At 39.0% G+C, this 25,494-nt stretch overlaps 2 protein-coding genes across 6 annotated transcripts in view; one reads left to right on the top strand and one right to left on the bottom strand.

Moving 5' to 3' along the window:
* Window positions 1-1,981, bottom strand: part of LOC102312157 (sodium channel protein type 2 subunit alpha) — a 91,136-nt gene extending 89,155 nt beyond the window's left edge. The window contains exon 1 of the mRNA XM_042219214.1: window positions 1,965-1,981. The gene's annotated coding sequence lies outside the window, so the exon portion shown is untranslated. The remainder of the gene's footprint in view (window positions 1-1,964) is intronic.
* Window positions 1,982-3,245: 1,264 nt separating this feature from the next.
* cobll1b (cordon-bleu WH2 repeat protein-like 1b) lies at window positions 3,246-25,464 on the top strand. Of its 5 annotated transcripts, XM_014332363.2 has the most exons (14): window positions 3,246-3,694; window positions 3,929-4,009; window positions 15,947-16,135; window positions 18,054-18,258; window positions 18,344-18,569; window positions 18,722-18,766; window positions 18,867-18,961; window positions 19,142-19,378; window positions 19,508-19,637; window positions 21,364-21,574; window positions 21,659-21,744; window positions 21,870-23,269; window positions 24,737-24,880; window positions 24,962-25,464. In XM_014332363.2, the coding sequence occupies exons 1-13, from the start codon at window positions 3,654-3,656 to the stop codon at window positions 24,842-24,844; spliced, it is 3,054 nt and encodes a 1,017-aa protein (XP_014187849.1). In that variant the 5' UTR covers window positions 3,246-3,653; the 3' UTR covers window positions 24,845-24,880; window positions 24,962-25,464. The 5 variants fall into 5 exon arrangements, with proteins under 5 accessions (XP_014187849.1, XP_014187852.1, XP_014187851.2 ...); XM_014332366.2 differs by lacking the exon at window positions 3,929-4,009; XM_014332365.2 differs by lacking the exon at window positions 3,246-3,694 and having other exon boundaries at window positions 3,712-4,009; window positions 21,367-21,574.
* The last annotated feature ends 30 nt before the right edge of the window (window positions 25,465-25,494 follow it).

Raw genomic sequence — 25,494 nt, 5'->3', positions numbered from 1 at the left:
TATTCAGAAAAATAGGTTTATCCAATGTTTTTGCATTCAGTCTATTGTCAGGAAAATGTCAGGAGTAGTTAGTCATTACAACAAGTGTTTGTGAACTAAAAATCAAGAATGTGGGATACTCTTTGTCCATGATTTCAACAGCCCTGTACGTGCAACTGACACAGGGAAAACCAATTATGCAGGGGAGACCTAACTTGACTCAGCACCTTCTTGCTGTGCGGCAACAGTGCTAACCACCGTGCTGCCCCAGTTAAGATATTGATTCGGGTTTTTTTCATAGTGCATGTTTGAAGAATATCTACTCTTTTTCTTAAAATTTTTATTTAGTTGGGCCACATACTAAACTTGTAGGATAAAGTATTAGTCCTATATTGCTAATATCGATTTGTTATCAGTGTTTTGGTTTAAAATTGGGATTGTGTGGGCTAAACTTTTCAAACCATCGGCGTAACTTTGTGCTGAACATTTGGGGGGGGGGCAGGGGGTCAAAATCTGTCTAAATAAATCTGGGTAAATTCCCAGATGCTTAAACATGCAACTATTTTGCTGGTAATAACTGAAATGAGTAAAGAAAATTAACAGCCTATTTATACAAGATAATTCATAATTTTATTGGGGGGATCATAACCTCCCTGGAAATTACGCCCCTGATTCAGACACTTCCCCTAAAGATGTTTGTATTGCAGATCTGTTGGCTCACGTTTACATCGTTTAACACATTTGCTAAACAATGCATCAAAGCAAAGAATTTGGGTTGAGACTTTTTTTTTTATAATCAAATTATTTCAATTACTAGAATTACTGCCCTAAACAAAATACAAACATAGTAATCAAAAAGTCATAATATTAAAGTTTTACTGTATTCCACCTGAAGCAGTACATCTACATTTTTAAATTACTTATATGCTTCAAAAAACCTTTTTAAGGCAAATATTTGTGCAACAGGGCAGTGGTTTGGGGGATGAGAGTTCACACTGTACAAACTGTCACACAGAATGAGAATTTAACTTCTAAATATTTAGTTTTGGTCAATCCTCACCTATTATACTGCACACCTGGAGATGACTACAATGAGGTTAGTGATTCATATAATTTCATTACATTCAAATAATATATTCTTCCAGCTTAAATGTTAAATTCTTTCACGAAAAAACTGCCAGACTGCAATACAGTGTGGATAAGACCAAATAGGACACTCCCATCTCTAACTGACAACAATCTAATAATGGCATGAACAGTGAGGCAAACAGGAAGTCATCTAAGATGAAATGAGTAAATGCTGCCATGCCCATTTGCTTTTGCAATATACTGTGAACCACAATCTGCACTCTAGTTGTTGCCCATCGTGTTTTTCTATACAGAGCTTCCGATGCGTTTACTGTCATAAAAACTGATATCGATAATGTGTATGTAGCTATGAAGACTGCTGCACTGCCAAGGTTGAAAAATCATGTGCACATATGAACAATAAATTTAGATTAAAATACCAAGAAAGGGTCTCTTAAATGTAACACAGACTTCTCAGCAACTCCCCTCCATCCCCCAGGCCTTCCAAAGCTGTTACTGTCATAAAAGCTGATATAAGGAATGTTTACTGTACAGACAGATTATGTAATCTTTTGGTTTAAACTACAGAAGGAGAAAGACTTTTAGGAAGACAGCAAAAGGAGAGAGAGCAAAAAGAAACTTACTTCATTTCTAACAAAAATAATGTGTTTGTTTTATTTTAGCAAGCAGACCCTTTGTACAGCTGTAAAATAAATCACTTGACCTGCTGTCAGGCCAAACAGACTGGCTCAGGCTTAGCTGTCCCACTCTCATCTCCCCATGCACTCCTGACACTGAGCCAGCCCCACTAATATCTGAAGAAGCAGGTGAGTTCTTCTATGAGTCTAACTACAGGAGACCGCTTGGAAAGTTTTTTTTTGTTTTAAGGACAAAAAGTCACTGTGATTTCAACTCACCATTAGTTTTCCATCCTCAACAGGTGCAGACTTCACTTCGAAAATTACTTGAAAAAGCAGAACTTTTTTCTTTTTCTTTTAAAAATGATTTAAAATAAGCCTTTCTGTCCGATTATGATGCTTCACGCTTCTTCTGGCGCAGATTCCTGTTGGAAAATCCTGAGAGAGAAAGAGACTGTGTCTGCCCCAGCGTGCCGGAGGGAGTACTGTACTGAAGTGGTTACGGGAATTTTCTCAAGTAGCTAATAAGGACAGAGATGCTAGAAATTATCATGGTGGGAATTACTGTGGGTATCAAGTAGGTCGATCAGTAAGACATAAATAATTAATGCGTGGTATATCTTTCTATTTTGTTATTTCTCTTGTTGCTTTCATTCCTAACAACATGGGCTTTTTTAGTGCTGTTGTTTGTTATTCTTGTGTTTAATGGATGCAGCGCCCTGTGATCTCTTTTCTAAGTGTATATCAAGAATCCTGTACTGGATTCTTGATGGACATTTGCATTATGTGTAATGTTTTTTGTTGAGTTTGTGTGCATGGAGCTTCTACTGATGAAGCTCCAGATGAAGCTCCATGCTTCATCAGTCAGAAAAAAATAATATTTAAATGATTACATATGATTACATATGCTTGTGGGGATAGGTTAATTGGATAATCCAAATTGTCACCAGGTGTGAATGTGCGAATGAATGTGAGTGCGAATGGTTGTCTGTCCCTGTGTGTTGGCCCTGCGACAGACTGGCGACCTGTCCAGGGTGTACCCCGCCTCTCGCCCTATGACAGCTGGGATAGGCTCCAGTGCCCCCGCGACCCTGAAAAGGATAAGCGGAAGCGAATGGATGGATGGATGGATGGATGATTACATATGCTGGGGAGTGATATTCTAAAGGTTTTAGACACTTTGCACCCAAATGTTCCAGGAAGACTGGAGAAAGGAAGACAAGCAACGTCTATGAAATACTGTTTTGTTTGTTTGTTTGTTTGTTTTTACGAGCCCTGGAAAATGCATAGATTTAAATACAATACTCTCATTTATTTTTCAGGTGTGATTTAATGTTATTTGCAGTCAAGATCTTTCAGAAACTGAACACGCCATATATTTTCCAAGATACGCTTTACAGTATTTATGTATTTATTTATTTTTAAGACTTAACAGACTGGAACTTTTAACTTTATTATATGCATGGATGGGGGGTTGTTGGCTTCCACATTTACCCTCATGATGTCGCTGCAGACAAATAAAGCGTTTATTAAAAGGAAGTAAAAAACAACTAGGCTTCTTGAGACTTTTGACGGGCTACGCTTGTGGATTTTATTACGGGATGGTCGTGCTGGGTTGTTTTTTCACGTGTTCATGCCAAGTTGTAAGTTGAATGCGCTGCCGTTATATTCTGAAAGCCACATTAGTACTAGGGAGCAAATGAGAGAAACGCCCCGTTTTTGCGCTTCAGTGTTGCGATGCAGCGTCATGTACACAGAAAAGTTGGCAGAGTTGTGCAGTGTGTCAATAGACACACATATATGACTGCATGTGGTTCATAGGGAGGGACGGAGGAGGATAAACTACTCTAGGATGGTCCGCAGAAAAATGAACGACCGCACTGCAAAACGGGGTCATGGATCTCTTATCGAGACAGTAACACTCCACAACTAAGGTTAACTTTTTTTTTCTTTTTTTTTTGAACACCGATGGAAGTTGGAAGCTGCTTAGAAAACCAGCTGCATTCATGGTAAGGCGTGATTAGTAATCAGTTTAAATCATAATGCCATTTTCTGTATACAAAGAAAGGAGGAAAACGACTGGATGCGAATGATAATTTGATGACCTCATGTGGGATTCGCCCATATTTCAGTATTTGCCCGATTGCATCACTTGAAAGCAGCAGGTTTGACAAACTGGTACAACGTTTAGTATGCTTGCTCCCACTAAAAATGAATTGTGCTTTTTGTTTGTGTTTGACTAGTCCGGGAGAGTTTGTCAAACCAATGAATTTAGTAATGGATGATCATGGATCCCAGTCTCATCCACGGAGCTCTGATTTGAGGTATGTCGAGCAGTCATTTGGATTGCCAGCTGTAATAACTTTTATCTGTCAGCCAACACAGAAATCATTAGGATCTAACGTGTTCCAGCAGAGGTGTTATGCCCATTAATCATGTTTTATTGTTTTTTTTAACTGAACAATCTCCGTGGTGCTGATCTGCAAAAAAACTAATAATAATAATAAAAATAATGAATAAAGAAAACAGAAGTAGGAAAGACTGAAATTATGACATGGAATTGTGTATCAGTTTTCCCATTGTGGAGAAATATAATATCACAGTGATACCCTTCCACCTAACGCTAGCAAATGGGGTTCTGACAACAACTGGCTGCTCATGGCCAGCTGTTTTTTAACAACCAGTAAATTAATGCATCTGCATAAGAAACTTTCAGCTAACATTCCTATCACTCAGTACATCTTAGCAGAGTCAGTTGTTGTAGATGTTTCAACCTTTGAACTCTCTTCATTTCCTGCTCTCTGAGTTTTACTGAGAAATTGCCTTGACCATATGCAGAGGTCATGGGAACTATTTTGCAGGCAAAACATTCTGCCTCCTCTGTCTTTGTGATGAGCCTGGTGGCATTTTTTGTGGGTTTTTTTTTTTTTTTAATTTTTTTTTTTTTGCGTGTGGGTTTTTTTCCCCCCGTGTGTGTGTGTGTTGGGGTTGAAACTGATATTCTGTAATGTAAACACTGATTTGTTACATTTGAATTGCAGTTAAAAAATGCTGTGCATATATGACAGGATGGAATTTCCCATCAGCTTTTGGTTCATAGCCTTGGAGATGATGTCAGCTGCTTGTATTCCAGTGGTTGGAATCATTAAAAGGGTAGAGTGAGTTTCCAGAGCTTTTTTATAGCCGCTCCTCACTCTTTTGGCATTCAGAGGCGATCTGCCGAGATTTTCAGATTGAAATTAGAGGTGAGATGGAGAATTTGAGCATATGACAGTTTCCAATTCAGTCTTCCACGATAGCTATACAAAGTTTCCAGTCCTGCCCTGCATACTGTGATTTCCTCATTTGTTAAAATAGCATTCCGGCACATTATAGTTCACTGAAAAAAAGCAAAAAAAACACAGCTCTTTCAGTCTGACTTTTATTCATATTTCATAAGTATTGTGTCATCTGAGAGCACAGCCACACTCCCTGGCAACGGGGAGTAGCAGACTACCTAAATCTCTCTGTGGTTTGAGTATTATTTGGAAAAGTAAACCACACTCCTCCATAAGCTGCTGGGGTGTAGATGAAGACATGTGTTCCCTGTCTTATTTCTGGCTTATTAGAATTGGGGTGACTTAACCCACTGCTTCTTGCTTTTTGAAACGCAGTCATACATGAAGATTTATGTGTGACTGCACTGACCTCAAAACCTATGTGTCATTTGTTTTCAAGCAGAGATGTTGCTAGCACATACACATATGTTATTTTGACAATAGGTAGTGTTTCTTTCTTCCTTCAGTTCTTAGTGTCTTCTTTTAGCATTTCAGTAACACAGTTTTGAAAACCATTTCTAACTGTAATCATCACTATTATGTCCAGTAAGAAGGCTTTTTAATTCCTACCTACTCCAGCAGTGGACTGCTTGGAGCTGGCCCCACTAATTGGACACACCTTAAACCATGATCTCACATGGCTGGCTTCCCTCGGGGTAAAATGTGGAATTAGTTAAGGTATTGTGAATCGCCACAGCTGTTTCCCTGACGTGCAGGCAGTCATAGGGCACAGCTGCTCACACGAGTTACAGATGAAAACTATGACAAGACTGACAGATCAAACTGAGACCCTTGAAGAATGCAGGCATGTGGAATTTGAAACACAGTGACCAAAGTAAAGGTACAGAAAACACAGGGCCTCAAATAGGCTAGAGTCTTTCCCCTTTCTTTGTTGAAATTATACCTAGAGACAACAAGTCTGTCGTCTTTTAGAAAAATCTGTAATTTGGCCTACAGCATGGTGCCATCAGAAGTCCCACTCAGATTCTGTGTGCTCAAACGGCAAGGCAAAGGGTGTGATTTAAAGATGTCCACCCACTAGATGCAATGAAGCAAGAGGAAAATGAGAAAACGACAAGCTGTTACGGGTAATGAGTTAGTGTGTGTTTGAATACTGGGTGTTTTATCTCATTGATGCTTTCAGACTGAAGAGGCTAAACCAGACAAAATGGCTATCATCCAGAAAATGGGGAAGAATGGCTCGTCTTTGTTACCAGACTGAATCCAACGCACTGACCGTAAATACCAGCAAAACTTCTTAATAAACAGACAAGAATATTAGTTCAAATTTTTTCTTCTTCTCTTTAAAAAAAAAAAAACCCTAATATTTTTCTAGTTTTAAAACGCTGAGGTTCACACCAACCTGTTTAAGTGAGTTTAGTGCACAGATCTTGCCTGTATGTAGCCCCTCTTTGTTTCTGTTATGCACTTTTCCAGGGCATAACAGTTGGATGCCTCCCACTCTCAGCCTGTGTAACATTCAGGGTGACCTCGCATGAATCAGGCCTTTGTGTGGCCTCAATAGAAACTTTTACATATCTCCAACAACATTCAGACATTTTATGTCACAAAGAACAATTTCCCTTCATTTGCATGACCTTCATTATCAGTGTTTGTGTTGTTTAGATGAGATATAGAAAAAGGCCAGCAAATCACAACAGGCGTGAGTTAAGTTTACTGCAGATCTGTTTAACAAGACATTCTCCCAGTGACAAGCTTAAACTGGCATCAGGACAATAAAAGGCAGGTGTAATATGAAGTTGTACACCATGATATATTTCTCTAGAGGGCACTATCACTGTGCATACAGTATGTTTGTCATGCATATGCGCGTTGAAGCACTACACAGTTCCTATGTTGAATTTTACTAGTTGTCAGACTGCTAATGAATTGATATTCTTGTGAGCCTTATCATCTCCTAACATACAGTGTAGCAACTTAATGAACCGCAGACACAAACAGGCACGTAAGCAGTTTCAGCGAGGGCATTCACACTGAAACTGAGCAGGAAGTTGAAATACTTTGGAGTGTGGATCCAGGCAGTGTGGCTGTTCCAGCTGTGGTGCTTTTTGTGGCATGGTTTTGTAAAAACTGCAGTTAGACATAGTGTATTTACTCCATGCTGTAAAGAGTCTCAGTTCATGTGATCAGCAAAAAATCAAATGCATGCCGTGCTTTTGAAAGATCCCCCCACTGAAAACAACGCTGCATTGTTTCAGAAAAGAGGACACAGTGTGATAGCTAAAATTATGACTCGAGGGGGATGTTTGCTCTCTCGCTAAGTAACTTTATTTAAAGTGTCCCTTTAAAAAACAAAAATAATAAATCTGTGTTTAGTGAAATCTACAGAGACTGAAGTAATAATTACTGGGCCTTATCTTTTCTGTGCAGTTTCCAGAGTGGGGCTATTATGTGTATCTTGAAAAGAATTCCTGGCAGTCCAGTCGACTTCTTTCATGTTCACCTTCCTGACAGATTTATTAAATTGAAATATATTCATTTAAACACAGACAGCCTGAAAAAAAAGCTCTGCGTTCTTTCTTTTATGGTTGGCACACATATTTTTCTTTACATAGCCGTGGCTTTGTTATGGTGCAATGTTTGGTGTGAAAATATTTGAGCTGCTTAGTGATAAAGTGAGGGTAATGTACCATAGCAGGTCCAGTTCACCGCTGGAATTATGTCGAGAAATCGCACTGAATGGACCCAGATGTCATTATCTAACTGACCCGCAAGCTTACTCTGGCTCTGCAGTAGCATTAGGCACAGGGTGAACATGCAAACTGCCTAAGGCAGATTGTGACAAGCAGATATTATACACTACAGCAAAATGCTAATAATGTCACAAGATCGGTCTTTAGATATTTTTAGAAGTTTTTAGAAATTTATGTTAATGACACTGGAGAATTTGAGTTAGATCAGGTGATATAAAAAAGCGCTGTGGCAACAAGTTTTTGTTTTGCTTGCAGTAATAAACGATACACATAGGAGGTGGCGAGTTCTCATAGGGTCCATGTGCTCTTTTTCCTCCTAATTTCTTTCCATCCCACATTGCTTAGGAAGTAATGGCCTTTCCAGACCCTCCTTAAAAAGCTTGTGTTTACAGTGAGTGACCTCTTACCAAATTACCAGCTGCGGCTCTGGCCCTGTTTTGTCTTTCTTCGGGAACTGCCGCCTCTCCAGCTATGCGCCTCTATAACTTGTTTTGCGATAAAAAAATTGTTATACAAGTGATAAAAATATATTTTGAGCAAGGAGGTAAGTGTAGGTGTGGTCTTTTGAATGGGTGAATGCAGTTGTCATGATTTCTCTGTGAAGGGGGAATAGGGGAGATGAAGCGGATGAAGATAAGGGATTCTGTTTAATGTGGGCTGAAAAATGGGGTGGTGCAGGAAGGTGAAGCTCAAAGTCACAAATTGCAGGTAACAGATGGGGGTTGGCTATATTAGGATTGCAGTGCGCAGGAATAAATCAGACCGTCTTTAACAAATTGGCTGAAAATCCAGCATGGGGGAGCTGCCACCCCACTAAGGAGGGATTTTTCCTTCACGGCGAGGACACTGAATGTGGTGGCTAGGTCACCTAGCCGCCATCTGCAGAGGTGGCCCACTGTGTTTGCCTTCTCTAGTAATGAAATATTTTAGTGGCAGTCAACAGACAGCTTGACTGTGGGGGAGCCCCAACATCTATTAGGCTGTCCTTGAGTGACTGGGAGACAAAACATAGAGTAAAGAAGGCAGAAATGAGGGTGGGAAATCTTGAAAATGGGACAAGTTTGTCATAATAGGTTAGGGTTTAAAGAGAATCACTTGTGTGACTGTATATGGGTTATGTAAGTGTAGGAGTATTGATGCATTGATGATGTAATTAGATTGAGATTCTCAGATGCAGCAACTAATCTTTTTGCTAACTCCCTAACTCTGTCCTTCCAGTCTGCTACACACCAACATCTCCATTCATCTCTTATCCTCCTTATCATTCGATGGTATTTGGTGGTGGTGTTTGTAGAGTGGATTGCACATTCTAAAGTGAAAGTGTAGACCTGCTGATAAAGCACTGGCAATAAGCACTCATTTCACAATAGAAAATCAAATGTATTCCGTACCAGACAGTGTACAGTTTCCTAAATAAAGCAAAAAATAAAGAGTTTCAAGTCGGTCACAGTGTTTGGAGCAAATTAACACAGGAAATCTCTATTTATTTTAGAATATTGTTAGTTCTAGTGTTGTATACTTAGTGTGTGTTCAGAGTTTTCTTCTTGAAGTGAGGAAAATTAGGTGAAACTTCAGAACTTAATGCTTCAACGCAATCCAAATCCCGGGCTTCTCGGTTTTTATGAAGAGGAACTACATGCTGTTACAAAGTACATGTTATTTTCATACCTTTGATTATCAAGTAGCACTATCATTATTGTTTTGCGTAACTGTCAACTCGTCTAACATGGTTTGGGAGTGAGTCAGTTCTGCAGAAGTAAGGTGTGGTTTTGAAGAGTTGGCAATGTCTTAATGAAAAGTAAACACAGCAGCACCACCTGAGGAAGTTAGTGAGCAGGAAAATTTCCAGGATGGATTTAAGCCCCAGTGAGAAGATAAAATAAATTAGCATGCAATCCCTTTGACTTCTCTCGTTTGTTTACTGCCATAATTGCATCATTGCCATCATGAGTAGATCATTCATAATTAAAACCCATGACAATTCAGCATATTTACCAAATCCACTGTGAGCACACATGCTGCAGCGTGTGCCAGTAGACTGTCCATTGGCTCCGCCCACAGATTCTGCCCAGGGAGGCAAAGCTGCTTACCTTTCTGCTCATGGCCACTGGGAGAGTGCTAAAACTCTCAGAGGCACAGCAAGAGGGCTGATAGGATTTGGGTACAGGAGGCAGATTTCTGATGTCACAGCTTTGGGCGTGGCTTTAAGGTGGGCCCTTTAAAGCTATACTGTTAGATTTTAGTCTGTCTGACTACTCATGGGAGACACACAGCAGAATGGAAGTTATTTGAGCGGGAACAACTTTAGGTGAAGAGGTAAGAGCCTGGAATGAACTGCTGGCACACTGAGAGGAAAAGCAGGTCTCTCACCTGCTCTTCTAATTTCTGCTTCTCATTGCTCCGTCTGTGTGATTATCTGTACACCGTAACACTGCTGCTACTTAAGTGTTCTTAGGGCGTTGGAGAGGACCCTGAAAGGCTTTTGTGTACTCACTGTTTTTGCATTCATACTATTAGCAGTATGTGTGTTCTGACTTGAAGTTGAGGGTGTGTGGGACTTCCTGCATTGTGGCATGTTTGAGCCTGTACTTTTGACTGCTAGTAAGCTACTGCTGGTTGAGATCTGGGGTGTTTTGGTCATTGGAGCATTGAATTGTTGCTCTTGCTTCTTAAAATAATCAGGGTGTTGTCTGAAAGTGTGACCAAAGGGCTTCTATGAAAAAGAAGAAAAAAAAAAAAAAGAGAAACTGTTTGCTTCCTCGTGCATGAACCCATCATCCCCTAAGGGGCCATCCAGCTACCCAGCAGCTGCTAGTACAGCACAGTAGTCTTTTATTATTATTTTCATTATTATTATCATTATGTTTTTATGTTTGTTTAGATTATTCTTGGTTTAGTTTCTTCAGAGTTAGTCCTATTTGATCCTTCTTCCATTTAACTGACTTTAGTAGAAAACAAATATTCATATGCAATTACATTTTTTTTTTTCCTGGTAAAAGTGTGGCCTAGCATGTATGTTTTGTGGGGAATCTGGCTATCCTTTGGTTTGCTCCTGCTGATGGTCAGATTATGTTTTTCATGTTTGGCTGTTTATTGTAAAGCACAGCTAAGTGTCTATATACACGATCTTACTTATCTGGTGTTTGTCTTTTAAAAAATATTTTCCATACATGACATGCAGAACGATTTGTAGAAGCACTTGCATGACAGATTTAATTAAGATTTTATTCTATGCCTACATCTCTCTTTATTGTTTTCCCAAATCTAATCAAGGAGATATAAATTTGTGCATCTTTCCTGTGATCTAGCACCAGATGTCTTGTGTGAAACATGGCGAAAAGACCTCTAACCGTAACTTTTTATGTCTGTTATTGACATATAAAACCGGAGAACTGGAAACCTTTGAGGGGTTTTGATGACTTTATCATGCTTGAAGACTGTATTGTACTGTAAGTCAGTAAAAAAGGAGTTTTGAGTGATTACCTTTTTGTATTATAATAGAAAGACTGCCAAATGGGAGTGATTTCTTCTAAGATGAGTGCGTGTCCATCCCTTGGGCAGGCACTGAATAGTTTGAAGAGTATGAGTGAGTGAATCATGTGCTATGACTCTCCAAATCCCCAGATAAAAACCTAGTTGAACAATAGGGAGATTTTCAACTTCTTCTTCACCAACACCATCATCACAACACCAAATGACAGAATATCCTGTCAGTGGAGATCAAGAAACTCAGAGTCAAAGCCAAGGAAGAATTAGTTTGTGTTATTAGTGGCAGATGGTGGCCTACACCTCATTAAGATAGTTTGTGTTGTTATTTATTTTAATTTGCCACGTGTCTGTCTTTATCTGTTTTAATGTTGCACACGTTCCAATTGCAAATTTGTTGCCATTATATCGAGAAAGAAGGCAAGGCATCATAGTGAATGTTCCAGTTCACTTGCTTTTGCTGTTAAAGTTTACAAGACTATCTTATGATAAAGTAGAAGACATGGCACAGCAGCAACAGGTTTCTATCATTTCCTGGTAGTCTGTGATCATGTCCATTAGGCTTGTTCTCAGATGCTAAATGGGCTTGTTTTTGAGTGCTGGACCTCCCAGAGAAACCTGTAAATGAAACAGCACAGTCAAGCTTCAACATGTCTCCGTCTCATTCAGCCACTCATCAACACTGGGATGGCACAAACCAACCAGCTTGTGTGTCTTGAGTTTGTCACCTGCCTAATATGTGATGATAAAGATCACTGATGACACAGCTGTATAAACCAAGCTGACTCTGGAACCGATGCAAAGCTGTTGTGTATTTTTCCATAAGGGTTTATTAATTGCTTCTGTTTGGAGCATTCACTCAAATATCACATGATGCATTTTTTCCACTGAACAAAGCATATGAGTAAAACTAGTTATCTTGCTATTGGGTTCATTTACAGGGTATCTAAAAAAGGTTTAGATTATCCTGCAAATGTTTTGCCAAATGAGTAACCCCAACTAATGGAATCAGCACTTTGTACACAGAGCAGAGAACAGCGTGAATGTCTGTCTAGAATTTCTATTGTCATTTGTAGGGATTTCCTGAGTTATACGTGGTGATCCGGGACCATCTTTGTAGCCTGCTTATTATTTTTCATCTAACACTGTTCATTACTGCTCTTCGTCCTGCAAAACCCAAAGTAAAGATGGCAATATTCATGCAAAAGGAGTGTGACAAATGCTTTTGCTCCAGGTGCTGCAGAAGCGACAGCTTGCCTCTACTGCGACGCACGTACCTGTCAGTTTAGAAACATGCAGAGGGACTGGTGTACGTGGCAAATTTGTACAATTATCGGAGATTTACTCACAACAAAATCACAATTCTAATGTGACCAAGCACACAAAGATGGGGAGGATAAGCATGTTTAGAAAAATGGTGTCGACACAAAGCTTTGAAATCAGCAGACTACACCTCTGAACTTTGAACTGTATTGATTTGTCTGGTTAAAATCCAAACAGTCAGTGATTAAAACATTTGAAGACATTGTAGCTTTTAATTGACTCATTATAATATAAGACTGATGCATTGTTTTTTTTCTAATAGGAATTTTGGTCAAAGGTCAAACACTTAATTTAGTAAACCCTTTTTCTTTTCTCAAAGTAGAAGAGGTCTAAAAGTGTAAAAAAGTAAATATGATTTGGTTCTTACTTAAGATTTCTTTCTGTGCTCTGGTCTATGGATTTTAAAAGGCTGCATAGTCACTGGAACAGGTTTTTCCAGATTTTATTTGGTGAACATGATGACATCAATGTAATTCAGTGCAGTTAAATGTGTGTTGTGGAAATACAGGCAAAGTCAGGACAGCAAGAGAACTTAATGTCACAGCATCGCCAAACTCTTTCACTGTGTTGTTAAAAAGGCCCTTCGCCTACTTAGATGTTAACATTTTCAGATGTGTATTGTGAAAGCAAGTTAGACGATGGTATTCAAGTCTGGTTGAAGTGCAGATCACATGTTTATTTCAAGACTCTAAAACAGTGGTGGGCAACTCCAGTCCTCGAGGGCCGGTGTCCTGCAGGTTTTAGATATCACGCTTGGTCAGCACACCTGAATCACATGATTAGTTCATTACCAGTCCTCTGAAGAACTTCAGGAAATGTTGAGGAGGTCATTTAGCCATTTAAATCAGCTGTGTTGGTTCAAGGACACATCTAAAACCTGTAGTACACCAGCCCTCGAGGCCTGGAGTTGCCCACCCCTGCTCTAAAACTATATTTGAGAGGATTTACTGTTATGTTATTCTCTTAAGTACAAGTTTGGCCTTAATGTAAAGTCTATATGTGCACAACTTTCTAATGGACAAAGTTTTAATGAGTCCGATATAGGTACAAACTGTTACAGTAACTGAATCAGCTGAAGATTTAAGAGGCAAAGCGGTGGTGGAGATATCTAACAGGACATAAAATAGCTGTTTAGTGATGATGCACAAGGGAGCTTTTTTTTTTTTTTTTCCCTCATAATACACGCTGTACATTGACAGCAATGCTAAGACTAAATAACGACTTTGATTGGCATTATCTCAAGGTTATATTTTAATAATGTATTTGATGTAAGTTACAAGTTTGAAACTGGTTAGCAATTCCAAGAGGTCAGAAAAGGACTTTGCACACAAACTAATGGATTACATTATGGATGTTGGTTTGAGTGAGGTTTGCAGTTGACCTTCTTGTTTTGTTCACTCAGAATTTATTTGTTCCTTTCAGTTTTAAAGGTAATACATCCTGTCAAGTGTATGCTTTTGGAACTATTAAACAATAATGCTGCAAATGCTGCACAGTATTCACTAGTAAAGCATGCAATGTGTTGTCAGTTTTCAAAAGCACTCACTGTGATGGTAGGGTTTTTGCACATGGGAGAAGTTTGCCTTGAAGGCTTTCATGCCAGGCAGACTCTCTGGGGGGTGATAAACATTGTTTAAAGGGTGTGTTTCAACCCAAATCATGATCTTTTCCTAAACTTAACACAACTGCAGCTGAAAACCAAGAATAATATAAAAGAAAAGGAATCTTCCTGCCTGGAAGGCTTGAAGGCAAGCAAATCCTATCAGCCATGTTGTCAGTAACCATCACTTTCTGATTTCTTTTTACAGTGCATTGTGGCAATTTTGATAACTGGAGAATTTGAGCAACACTACATAGCAGGCATACGCTGGATTCTGTAAACTTTGAATATTTTCAGTCATCAGTCCTGGAGGTCTTGGTATCTACTATATTAAAAATTAGTTTTCTTAGCCCCTGGCTGCAGATGCATTTTTCCAGCTTCCCAGTCTTAGAACAGTAGGCTCATAATCATAGTCATATAGCATATGTTTGCAGCGCTGTTTACTAGCATGTTTCATTTTCAATGTATTCTTTTTAAAATTTCATTCTAAAGATTCTGCACTTCATAATATACAACTTAGTATAAGTAAAGTCCTATATGTTACTTTATGATTTATAGTGTCTGAAGAGTATCATTACTCTTGTATTCTTTTTTTTTTTTTTTTTTTTAATAAATGTGTGTGTTTGTGGTGTATATAAATGTCATAGTGTTTAAGGACATCCACCCCCAGAGCGATACTAATAGTCCTTTGGTAGACTCGGCTGAGTGGAGCAAGTGACCTTGCATTGCTTGGATTCCTTTGTTTGAATAAGACGTGCCCCCACGTAAGACTTTGCAGGCTGTAATTCACAGCGCTTGGTCTGCAGAACTTTGTGTTAATCTACGCTTACGCCAACTGAATAAAAAAAAATGACACCTGGAAGTTTCTAAAGTTAGCGAATCTTGACTGACTCACTGATTAGATGTGCCGTTTATTCGACTTTCTTATGACAGCATCCGCTGTTTTTCTCTTCAGACAAAAGGAAATGCAAAACAAAATGTGTAACAGTTAATCTTTAAACCTTATAATGACAAATCAAAACATTTTAATTTATAGTCAAAAGCTTTGTGGAAACGGTGTCATTATTTGAAATTCTACTTGTCACAGATGTTTTAAATATGTCTAACAGATGGCCAGCTGACAGAAAGTCTTTGAATAAAAGGTGTGTGTGGGTGTGCGCGTGTGTGTGTGTGTGGCAGCCAGATCAGCCTGTAAAGCTCAGATAACTGCTACTGCTCTCTACCACACTTTATTTACATAGTTTTCAGGAATGTTGAGCCTTGACAAACACTCAAATTGTGTTTGTCATATTTGCACACATTGGAGAGAAATTTTCTAACTGTACCAAGTGCTGTACACTAATGCACAGTCCCGTACACACGGCAGCACTTCACTATAAAACTACATTTTCCCTTGCACGGTTTTTGTGACTGAAATTGAGCTCTGTAGCTTGGATCTTTTTATCAGTCTCTCACATGTCTGTCCATTCAGAGCCATTTCTTCAGGCTCAATGAGTAAATCTGTCCACTTGGTTGTCTTGTGACTTGTTTGCAAAGTGAACTTGATCTCTTTCATGTATTACCCTCATTGCTTAGTGAAAACCTGAGGAAGAAAGGATTTCTTTCATTCTGTCTAGTGCATTTTGATTTTCAATCAGAATATTGTCTGAAGTCCCAGAAACCATTTAATGACATTTCTTATAATGCACACACAAGTAGGGAAAGCAACCCCAGTAAACTCTAAAATGTTCATTTGTCTGGCTTTGTCAGAGCAGAAGCCAGACTTTTTATGAATAATGAAGCCATCCTGAAAATAATTTACTGTTTCTTGTCCAACTTCAGGGTGTCGACCAAAAGCAAAGCACCATCCCCGCCTGGATTAAAGAGGCTGGAGTCCCCAGGTTTCTCCCAGCGGTACCCAGGAAACCCTTATTTAAAGATGGACCAGAAGGAGAACCTTATTGATAAAGAACTCTCTCTGACCGTGGTTCTGCCTGGTGGAGTGGAAACAACGGCCATAGTTCATGGAAGGTACAGATCACTTTATCTATATCTGTATATACTTAGTGTGCGTGTAAAGGATGATTTTTGTTATTTGCTTCCACGTGGTGTGTGTTAATACTCAAAACATTAAGCACTAAATCATGACACTGATGTAAACTAAGTCAGTGCATGAAGTCCATGAGTCAAACAGGTGGGATAGCTGCAGGTTGTGGTTTTAGACGGCATGTTTGTGTCTCTTTATTTTTATTCAGACATCAGTCTGGATTAACTCAATGTACTGGAGTGCTGTTTTTTTGCATACTGCGTGGTTTACTAATGCCTGTAGGCAATTATGTGAGAAATTCGTAAAAAAGATTCAATTAAAATTGCAAAATGATGTGCCGTATGCGTGCTGAGCTAATAAAATGAGATGAGATTTTGTGCAGATACATGGAACAAGATGACATCATCTAATTAGAAACAAACGGCAGCATTGCAAGCTGTAACTTGCAAATTTCTAGAACCCAATAAAAAACTGACTCAATAGGTATTGCCTTGAGATCCAAACCCATGAAGTCAAATGAGTGCAAATGCCTACCAAATAGAAATCAAAGGAATACATATTACAGAGAGTGAAATGCACTCTCTGGTGAGGCTGTAGCTCAGGAAGTATGTGAGGTTTTCTAAACTGAAGGATGGTGGTTTGATCCCAGGCACCTTCAGTTTATAAAGTGTCCTTGTGCAAGAGACTGACCCTTAAATAGCTGTGTGTGTGTGTGTGTGTGTGTGTGTGATGGTTAAATGTGACATAAAATATTACACTGTACAATGTGGTTTTTTTTGTATGTTTTGAATCGGTTAATAGAAGTACTACATTACAAAAGTACTCAGTCAGAGTAAAAAAGCAATATACAAATCCACTTACCAAAAAAAGGCTATTTTGTAAAATTATTAAATGATGATATTTTTAAGGTTTTTACATCCTTCAGTGAGTGTTAACCCTTTCCTAAAAATTGGAAATTCAAATCGTCATTGACTATTTTAAAAAGTGAGCTCTGTGACTGAAAGTTTGGTTGCGAGAAAGAAACACAATCTTCATGTAAATATAAAGGATCCGGTTTTGTCCAGTTAAATTAAGATGCAGTGTTTCCTCATTAATTTTTTGCTTTAATGTAATATTTTTTCCCTCAAAAGCGTAGTTTTGTGGTCCTGGATGAGTTGGTATTGAATAGCACCATGCAGCATTTAAATACACCTAAATTCAGACTCTTAAGTCTGACTTGCATGATTGTAATCACATGTGTGTCAAACTTTTAGTCAAGCGTTTACTTAAGCTATCACTATCTTTCTCACAATGCACACAGTTTATAAATATTCTTTCAGAGATATCTTTTGCACTTCGCACTGTGTGTTGAGAAATGACCGAAACTAATCCAGTGTGATCAGATTAAATTGACCTTTTTTTCCTGTGTCTAAGCCTCTTTAGAGTTGCTACACAACAGAGGTTATTTTCAAGGTACATTGTGACAATATTGACAGTGTCAGTAAAGCTACAATGTTGCATGGCTGTTGCTGACTTAAATCCCTGTATTTCTCCATTGCACTGTTTCTTGCAGCTTTTTAATCAGTTCTGTCACTGCGTGACATAAGTTTTGTTGTTTGTTTGTTTATTTTTTTACATGGATGATTTGAATCTGCCGTGGTAAACAGATTATTAGATGATCATCTTCAAATTTTAGTAACCTTTTCAATAAGGGATTTAAATGTTTTTTTCTGATATTTTTTTTAAAGCAATTTAAAGGACTTACAGTGGGAAAAAAATTGATTTAAAAATAGTTTTCATTACTTTTTTTTTGAGACTTTATGTCACATTTTTTCAAATGAACTTTCATTTGCTTCTTTATGATATGTCTCCTTTTCCTTATGTTGAACTAATCATACATATTTATTTCTGTGTATCTTTCAGCGAACCCCTAATGGATCTTCTGGTGACACTCTGTGCAAAGTATCGCTTGAACCCCTCAAGTCACACTTTAGAGCTGATTACTTCCAACAAGAACAACATCAAGCTCAAACCCAGTGCTCTCATAGGAACTTTAGATGCAGAGAAGATCATACTTAAACCTAAAGGGGAGGATAAAAATAAGAAGACAGGTCCTCAGATGCCCGAGGTACATGAATACATTGAACGTTGTAGTCTCACACACAGTAAACACCACAACAGATTATCAACCTGTCTCCTTCTGTGTTCTCCAGGCAACTGTTCGGATGGTGATAAACTACAAAAAGACCCAGAAAACTATATTGCGAGTAAATCCTCGAGTCCCCCTTGCTGAACTATTACCAGCAATCTGTGAGAAATGCGAATTTGACGTAGAGACAACAATCCTGTTGAAAGATGTCCAATCAAGGACCCCTTTAAACTTGTCCAATTCTCTTAATGATTATGCAATACGGGAGGTTTATGCAAGAGACACACAAGGTGAGCGCTACTATAGTAAAAGGCCAAACTCACTGGTTTTGCATATTGGCTATCCCATGTGTTTCTTACTCTACCTCTCCAGTTTGCTTGTTGTGTGTCATTGTTGTGTGTTTCACGTTCTGCACTAAACCTCAAGGTTTGTTACTCGACAGCACAACCTGCTACGCCTGTGTGTCCAGACTCACCGACTTATGCAGGTATTTCAGTTTCACCACACGATCGCCACCAACAAAGTCATCACATGTCTCTCTGTTTTTACAACAGCATGTTTTTTGGGGGTTGTTCTTTGTTTCTCAGGAACAGTCACACCGGGCAAAGATAAAACTCAAAAAGAAAAGGAAAATAAAGGCCTCTTTGGCGTGTTCAGAAAAAGCAAGAAAAAATCTGACCAGGTAAATGTGACTTAGAAAAAGTATCTTAATTTTACTAATTGGGATGTTGCTGTATCACAAAGTACATTGAAATCTTTAGAGGGAGGTTTGTTTACTTTGGTTTTCTATTAGTTAATGTTCACTGTGTTGTTTGGAAACAGGTTTCTTATCATGTTCTGATTGGATGTTTGTTCTTTAAAGCCAACGACAGCCAGTGCCCCAGCTTCTCCTGTTCTCGTGAGCAAGCCTCGACCACTCAGTATGGCTTTGCCCAGCTCCAACTCGTCTCCGCTCGGCTCTCCGACAATCTCGACTGATGCGCCAAAGAAGAGGCGTGCACCCCAGCCTCCGATCCTCGTATCTCAGAGCTGCACCTCTGACCCTAGGACTCGCCAGAGGCTCTACTCTGAACCGAATGTTCGACTGCACGGCGATCAGGTGAGGCCACTGTTAACATGGTGTGTCTGATATCTGAACAAACCTCTGACAAAATTCGAAATTGACAAGATAAAAGGCGACGTCTTTTATTTTTGAGCGCTGATTAAAATAAAAATGTTTTTTATGTAGGTGTGTGGCCTGAGTCGTGGGTCGTCAGCAGAGTCTTCACTGAAGAGAACCAAACGCAAGGCGCCGCCTCCTCCTGCATCTCCAAGTGCAGTTGCTCAAGAACCTGTTCTTCCAGATGAAAATGTGCAAGGTTTGGTCTTTTATTTACATTACATTGAGTGATAATGAAAAATAAATAAAAGTGACTTTGTAGTGTAGATTTGGATTAAATGTGTGACATTTTGGCATGTGTGCGAGGGGCTCAACAGTGAATTTTGCTAAAGCTTGTTTTTTGTTCATTTGGTTTGTGTGCCTCCTAGTGGTGTTAATTGCAAAGTGCTTCATTTCACAGCCCGAGAACCTCTGTATGCACTGCTCAGAGCATGCACAATTACACACTAAAAGTGGCTCTTTTGGCATGTCTTATTTTTCATTTGTGAACAAGAGTTTGTGCCAGTATGGTGTTGCTTGCACAATCTCTGCCCTTCTACTGTGGTTTAGTGTTTTTGCTCTTGAGCTTATTCTCCCTGTTTTCCTGACTATATTTAATATTTTGTCCTCAAACACCTGTAAATTCCTTTTTGAAAATATCAAAGCATGTATATTTTGAAAATACACAAGGAAGCTTTTTTCTTATTTTCCAAATCTCTGCAGGTTTTGAATTCTTTAACATTTTTTCTCTTGGTTGAGAAATACTTTCCTGCGATTGTGTAGACACAGTGAACCTTTGCTGTATTTGTCCTGTGAGGGGAAACTCCGCCCGTCCTGTATATAGATCAATTTAAAGCAAAACCTAAAAATATTGTTATTTGACGTTGAGGGAAAAAAAGGCTGGCTTATATTCTTCAGTTAAAGACAGAACGAAGATCACAGCTTGTTTTCTAGCTTCCATATTTTGGTGATATCTAGTGGTGTGCTTTTATTAAAGTAAGTTTTCTATCTGTCAAATATATTGGGATGCTCAGACCACTAAAACTGCATGGTAGAAACCGTGTTCAGACAGACCATCTTTTCACCGCATTGCTTTATTTCAATGAACTCATTTTAGTTAATTAATAGGAAATCCTGAAATCTGTTTACAGGGTTTGTGTGAATAAGCACAAGGTTTTTCAAATGTTTTAAGCACCATGAACTATAGTCAGTTCTGAAAAAAAACCACAAGATAAAAAACAAAACTAGTGTCCTCTATGTCTTAATAGATTGCGGGGTTTTTTTTTTTTATGTCTATCCTTTTTAAGTTGCTGTCTTTGTGATTCTTTTTGTTTTCTTTACTTTTACTTTGACGGTAAAAAGTCTCAGAACTCCTTTTTTTTTATTATTATCCAAAATCCCTTCACTTGTCACTTATCCCCCAGTCATAATTCACAGCTACAGGATGCACAGTCACTGCTTTCTCCTTCTTAACATTTTATCATTTCATCCACTGGTTGCTCTTGATCTTTCCCAGCGCTAACTTCACAGAGAGAGGTCGTCTGCTCCGTAGCTTAGTGTGGCTCAGTGGCTGCTGAGATCAGAGGCTGAGAACAGTAAGCTTTGTTTAAATGGCCTTGAAATTCCTTTTGCTCAGCGCCCCTGTGCGAGTGCTTCCCGTAGCGCTAAATTAAGAACTGGAGAAGGGAGAATGAAGTGTAAAGGATCGTTCAGTGGAGTTTATTTATCAGAACCATTTAAATTAGAAACTTGGCACCTTCCTTGTGGCAGATTTAGTTTATAATAGCATTAGTTGTATTAAAAATTGTGTGTAATTTACAGCCAACACATCCCTTTGGCCAAATATTGTTTTATAAATATATGATGTTGGATACGCTACTAGAGTCCTTTCTGTATTAGAATAGGCCTTTGACTGACCTTGCTTTTTATTTTATCATGCTTTCCAGCAGGTGATGCTGCTCACAGACTGGAAGAAATAAGGGAGCAAGAGGAGATGACTGCATCTGTAATGTCTGCAACTGCTAGTAAAATGCAAGGAGTAGACGACAGCCTCAACACGTCATCTGATGTTTCGCCACATTCCCCGTCCCCAGATGTTGAGATACAGAGCATGATGTCAGTGGAAGATCAGTCCCCTGATCTGTCTTCAGATGGCAAGTACGAAATGAACTCTAGTAATGAAACTCAAGTCTGACATGTTTGCATTAGCAATACCTTTAATTCTTTGTTTTATTTTCCCAGTCAACAGCAGAGCACAGTGAATGATTCTGTAACTCAGACTGTGAGGAAAACTGATGGCGCAGACTCATCTGAACTGGCAGATACTAGTGGGTTTGCACTGCAATATTGTTTACTACTTTTTTTTTTCTAGATTTTGCCTTAATTAAGCAAGTCTGCTCTTAAAGAAGGTCAAAATGCCTGTTTCACATGAAAAATTCTCCCTTTTCTACAGATTGTGTCCCACTTCAAGTTGAAAATTCCATCTGTCAGGAGTCTGCAACTCACAGTGTTGAAACCGAATGCAATACTACAACTAGCAGCCTCCCACCGCCTGTAATGCTGAATGCGGAGACACAGGCCTCTGTTCAAGCAAACGCTGAAAGCCTCAGGGAGAATTCGGTGGCCACCAGCACATCATGCTCCACTGGAGAAGATGCTCAAGTGCAATCAAATTTCACACAGCTCCCCGTGCCCCCGCCAAACAACGCGGACGAAGATTCCTCACCAGCAATTGCCCCCGTCTGTGAATCACCCGGGAAAAAAGATATGGCCACTTTGACGGAGGATCTGGGACCTCCTGAGCTTGAGCAAGCATTACCCCCCACCTCGGAGACCTCGTTATGCCAAGATTCAACACCAAGTGCCCCCGTCACAGCAAAAGTGCCACCTATGTATGCCACAGACTCTGAGCCAAAGCCTAAGCCTTCCAACGAACTTACAAGGGACTACATCCCCAAGGTGGGGATGACAACGTATACTATTGTGCCTCCGAAATCTCAGGAGAAACTGAGATATTTTGAAGTTGCATTGACACTGGAGACGCCTACTGAAGCCTCACAACAGGTACTCAATACTGATTCTGCTCATTCAGATGAGAGCACAAGACAGATGGAACAGGAAGTCTCAAAGGAAAAAAGTGAGCTGCATTCTACTTTACACAGGGAAGATGGACTGCCTAACACTGCTACTAATCAACACACTGTTAACGGAGGTATACCTGAATCTACTCAGTTGTCATCACCGACAAGTTTATGTAACACAGACAAGGTGTCATCCTCAGTTGGGGCATCTCCAGCTGGGTCCCCAGCAGAGGTCAAGGAAATGAAAATTCCACCTGCAACGAAACCTAAGCCTGCCTCTTTCCGCTTGTCACAGCACAAAAAAACACCTGGGTATTATGTAACTTCAGCAGCAGAGAAGAGTCTTGGCGCCAACTCTAGCTCTGGCCTGAGGGAAGTTCAAGGAAGTGCAGAAAGAGCAAACTTACCACCCCCTCCTCTTCCTCCTCCTGCGCAGTGTGACGAGGAGACAACAGGGGCCGCTAATATTCAGCTGAGCCATAAACAGGTCAACAGGAATGTGCCCCTCATGAGAATGACAAGGCAAAGTAGTCTGCCAGCTAGAGAGCCAAGCACTGGGCTAAGCTTGGAAAAATTTCGAAGCTTTGCAGCACCCAGGCCTTATTCTCCTGCCACCCCGTCCCGCTTTGCTCAGGCAGTGTCCTCGGCTGTGAAAAGGAGTCATTCTGTTACCTATCGGCCAAAGCCACCTCTCTCACCTGTGTTAACACCTGTCTCTCCAACTCCAAGTCTCTCATCTGTCACAGAGTCAAAGCAGTTATCTAAACTCAAGGTTAGTGTTCATAGTGCTTCACACTGACATTAAAATATGTAAGTAAAAAGTTAAAGTAAAATAAGTTTATCATCTACTTATGTGACTGCAGTTATTATTTGTAGCTTGTTTATACTACATATAGCCTCCTTTATGATGGTTAACACATCCACTTGGTTTTCCCTTAAGAGGTTTACAGATGTAGACAAGAGTGTCAAGACATTCGTCTTATAACAATATTGTTTTCCAAATGCTGTTGGGCTTTTTGGTTTGGTATTGTGCAAGGCTGTTACGCTTTGGCCCGTGGGGAGTCTCAGAAATATTATAACCTCTGATGAATAATGGAATACTGTTATATAGTTCATGTGACCCATTTTTAAAACTCAATTTTGGTTTTAATATAGATTACCTGCTATATTCCCAAAGCCTTTAAAGGCAAAGCATAGGGATTTGCGTGTTTTTACCTGACTGAATGTTTATCTTGTCCTGTTGAAATTAAAGATCAGTAAGGTTGTGGTGTAGCATTTTGTATGTTAATAGTTAATTTCAGGAAATGATAAGAGAAGCTGTGAGCGAGACGAGGATGAGTGAGTGGCGCAATCCACTGGCAATGAATAACTAAACAATTCAAGCCACTTTACGGTTTCTTAATTATTTGTGCGGGATGTTGTGGACATGATGAGACTGCATGTTTCATAACCGCATGCTGTCTGAGTTTTGATCAGTGTGATTTGTAACTGTGGCCTAAGACAACAATTTTCTAATAACTGAGCAACAAATATAGAATTTGGTTTGTTTGTCACTCCCAGTACATTAAAAGCACACATAATCAGTTAATACTAACCAGTATGTAACTAACAAATTTATTTTTCTGCCTTTCATAAAAATAGGAAAACATCCTAGAAATCTGTCAAAAACTTTCAAGTTTAGTTTAAAATTGAAAAAAATGATTTATTAGGCAAATAACAAAGTAAATAAATAAATTTAATACATTTGTTTTTTTGCATGCCACATGATAGAAATGTTTGGATATATTGCTGTTAATTCACAAATCAGATTATGCATCCTGAACAGAGTTAAGTTGTGAATTCCTTTTTAATCTTTAACTTTTCTCAATAGGCAGTAAATAAAAAGGACTATTGTGCTACATAGATGAAAAATCAAGGTTAATTCTAATTAACTCAGTGAAACATGTAACAATTTCAAACCCTCAGGAAATAGTCCACATTTTAATGGTGCAGTGTTGTGTGCTTTCTTTCTTCAACGATGTATATAGCTATACTTAAAAGACATAATGGCTGGTATGACTTTTTTTGTATTATACTGTGTAGGGATGATCCTTTTCCCCTCTCTACAACAAATCCCACTTGTAGCCCACATCTTAAGGAAATACCTTAAAAGATATTGCAGTCTTTTACCTCTTTTATATTGTCTGAAATAGCAGTGAAATCCAGTGATTGCAGTTTGTTTCTTTTCTGTGCATTACAGGACTGTGAACATAGCGAGGTGGATAGCAATGGCTCTACCTTACAGAGCGAAGGGGGTGAACCGCCATCTAATAGTGACAATGTTCAAACCGGAGAGTCCGGTCCATAGCAGTGCCTTAATTCTTCTGACTGCATATCATTTACAGTAAGCAGAAACCAACACTTGACAATAGAAGTTCTTGAATGTTTCCACAACACTTGAATGAAACATATTTTTCTCTTTCAGGAGAAACTTGTCCTGCCTGCTTTGGCTTCTCTGGAGCCCTTTATCCCAGGACAAAGAAGAAGAAAGCCGCCCCCCTTTTTTTTTTTTTTTTTTCTTTAGTAGTTTCCAACAGCATACATAAAATCATATATTTTGTTAATTAACAATTGCTAAATTTTGGTTTATTTTCTCACATCATTAAGCGATATAACCCCGGCTGCACATTTTAATGATTCTATTTTTATTTTGTTTTCACTCGAGTGCTCAGAGATGATAAATAAGAACAATTCGATAAATTATTAGTGATTTCCTGAGTTGTAATATTATTGGGTGTATTAAGAAAATGTATTATCTAAATAATACTGGATGTTTAGACCAGGACTGACCTGTCTATATTTAAGTATTACAGAGTTTTGTTTAATCTATATGCAGAAAGACACTGATGTGTACAGTACACTTATTGTCATTGGCAAGCAGTGTTATGAATAAAGCTTTTATCAAGCCGGTTGCTTTTATTATTATAATCATTGCTTTGATTTCTGCACACATGATGC

This window comes from Haplochromis burtoni, unplaced genomic scaffold (assembly GCF_018398535.1).
Source record: "Haplochromis burtoni strain Fernald_Lab_line unplaced genomic scaffold, NCSU_Asbu1 Contig_29, whole genome shotgun sequence".
NCBI lineage: Eukaryota > Metazoa > Chordata > Actinopteri > Cichliformes > Cichlidae > Haplochromis > Haplochromis burtoni.
This window is presented reverse-complemented; position numbering and strand designations above follow the sequence as displayed.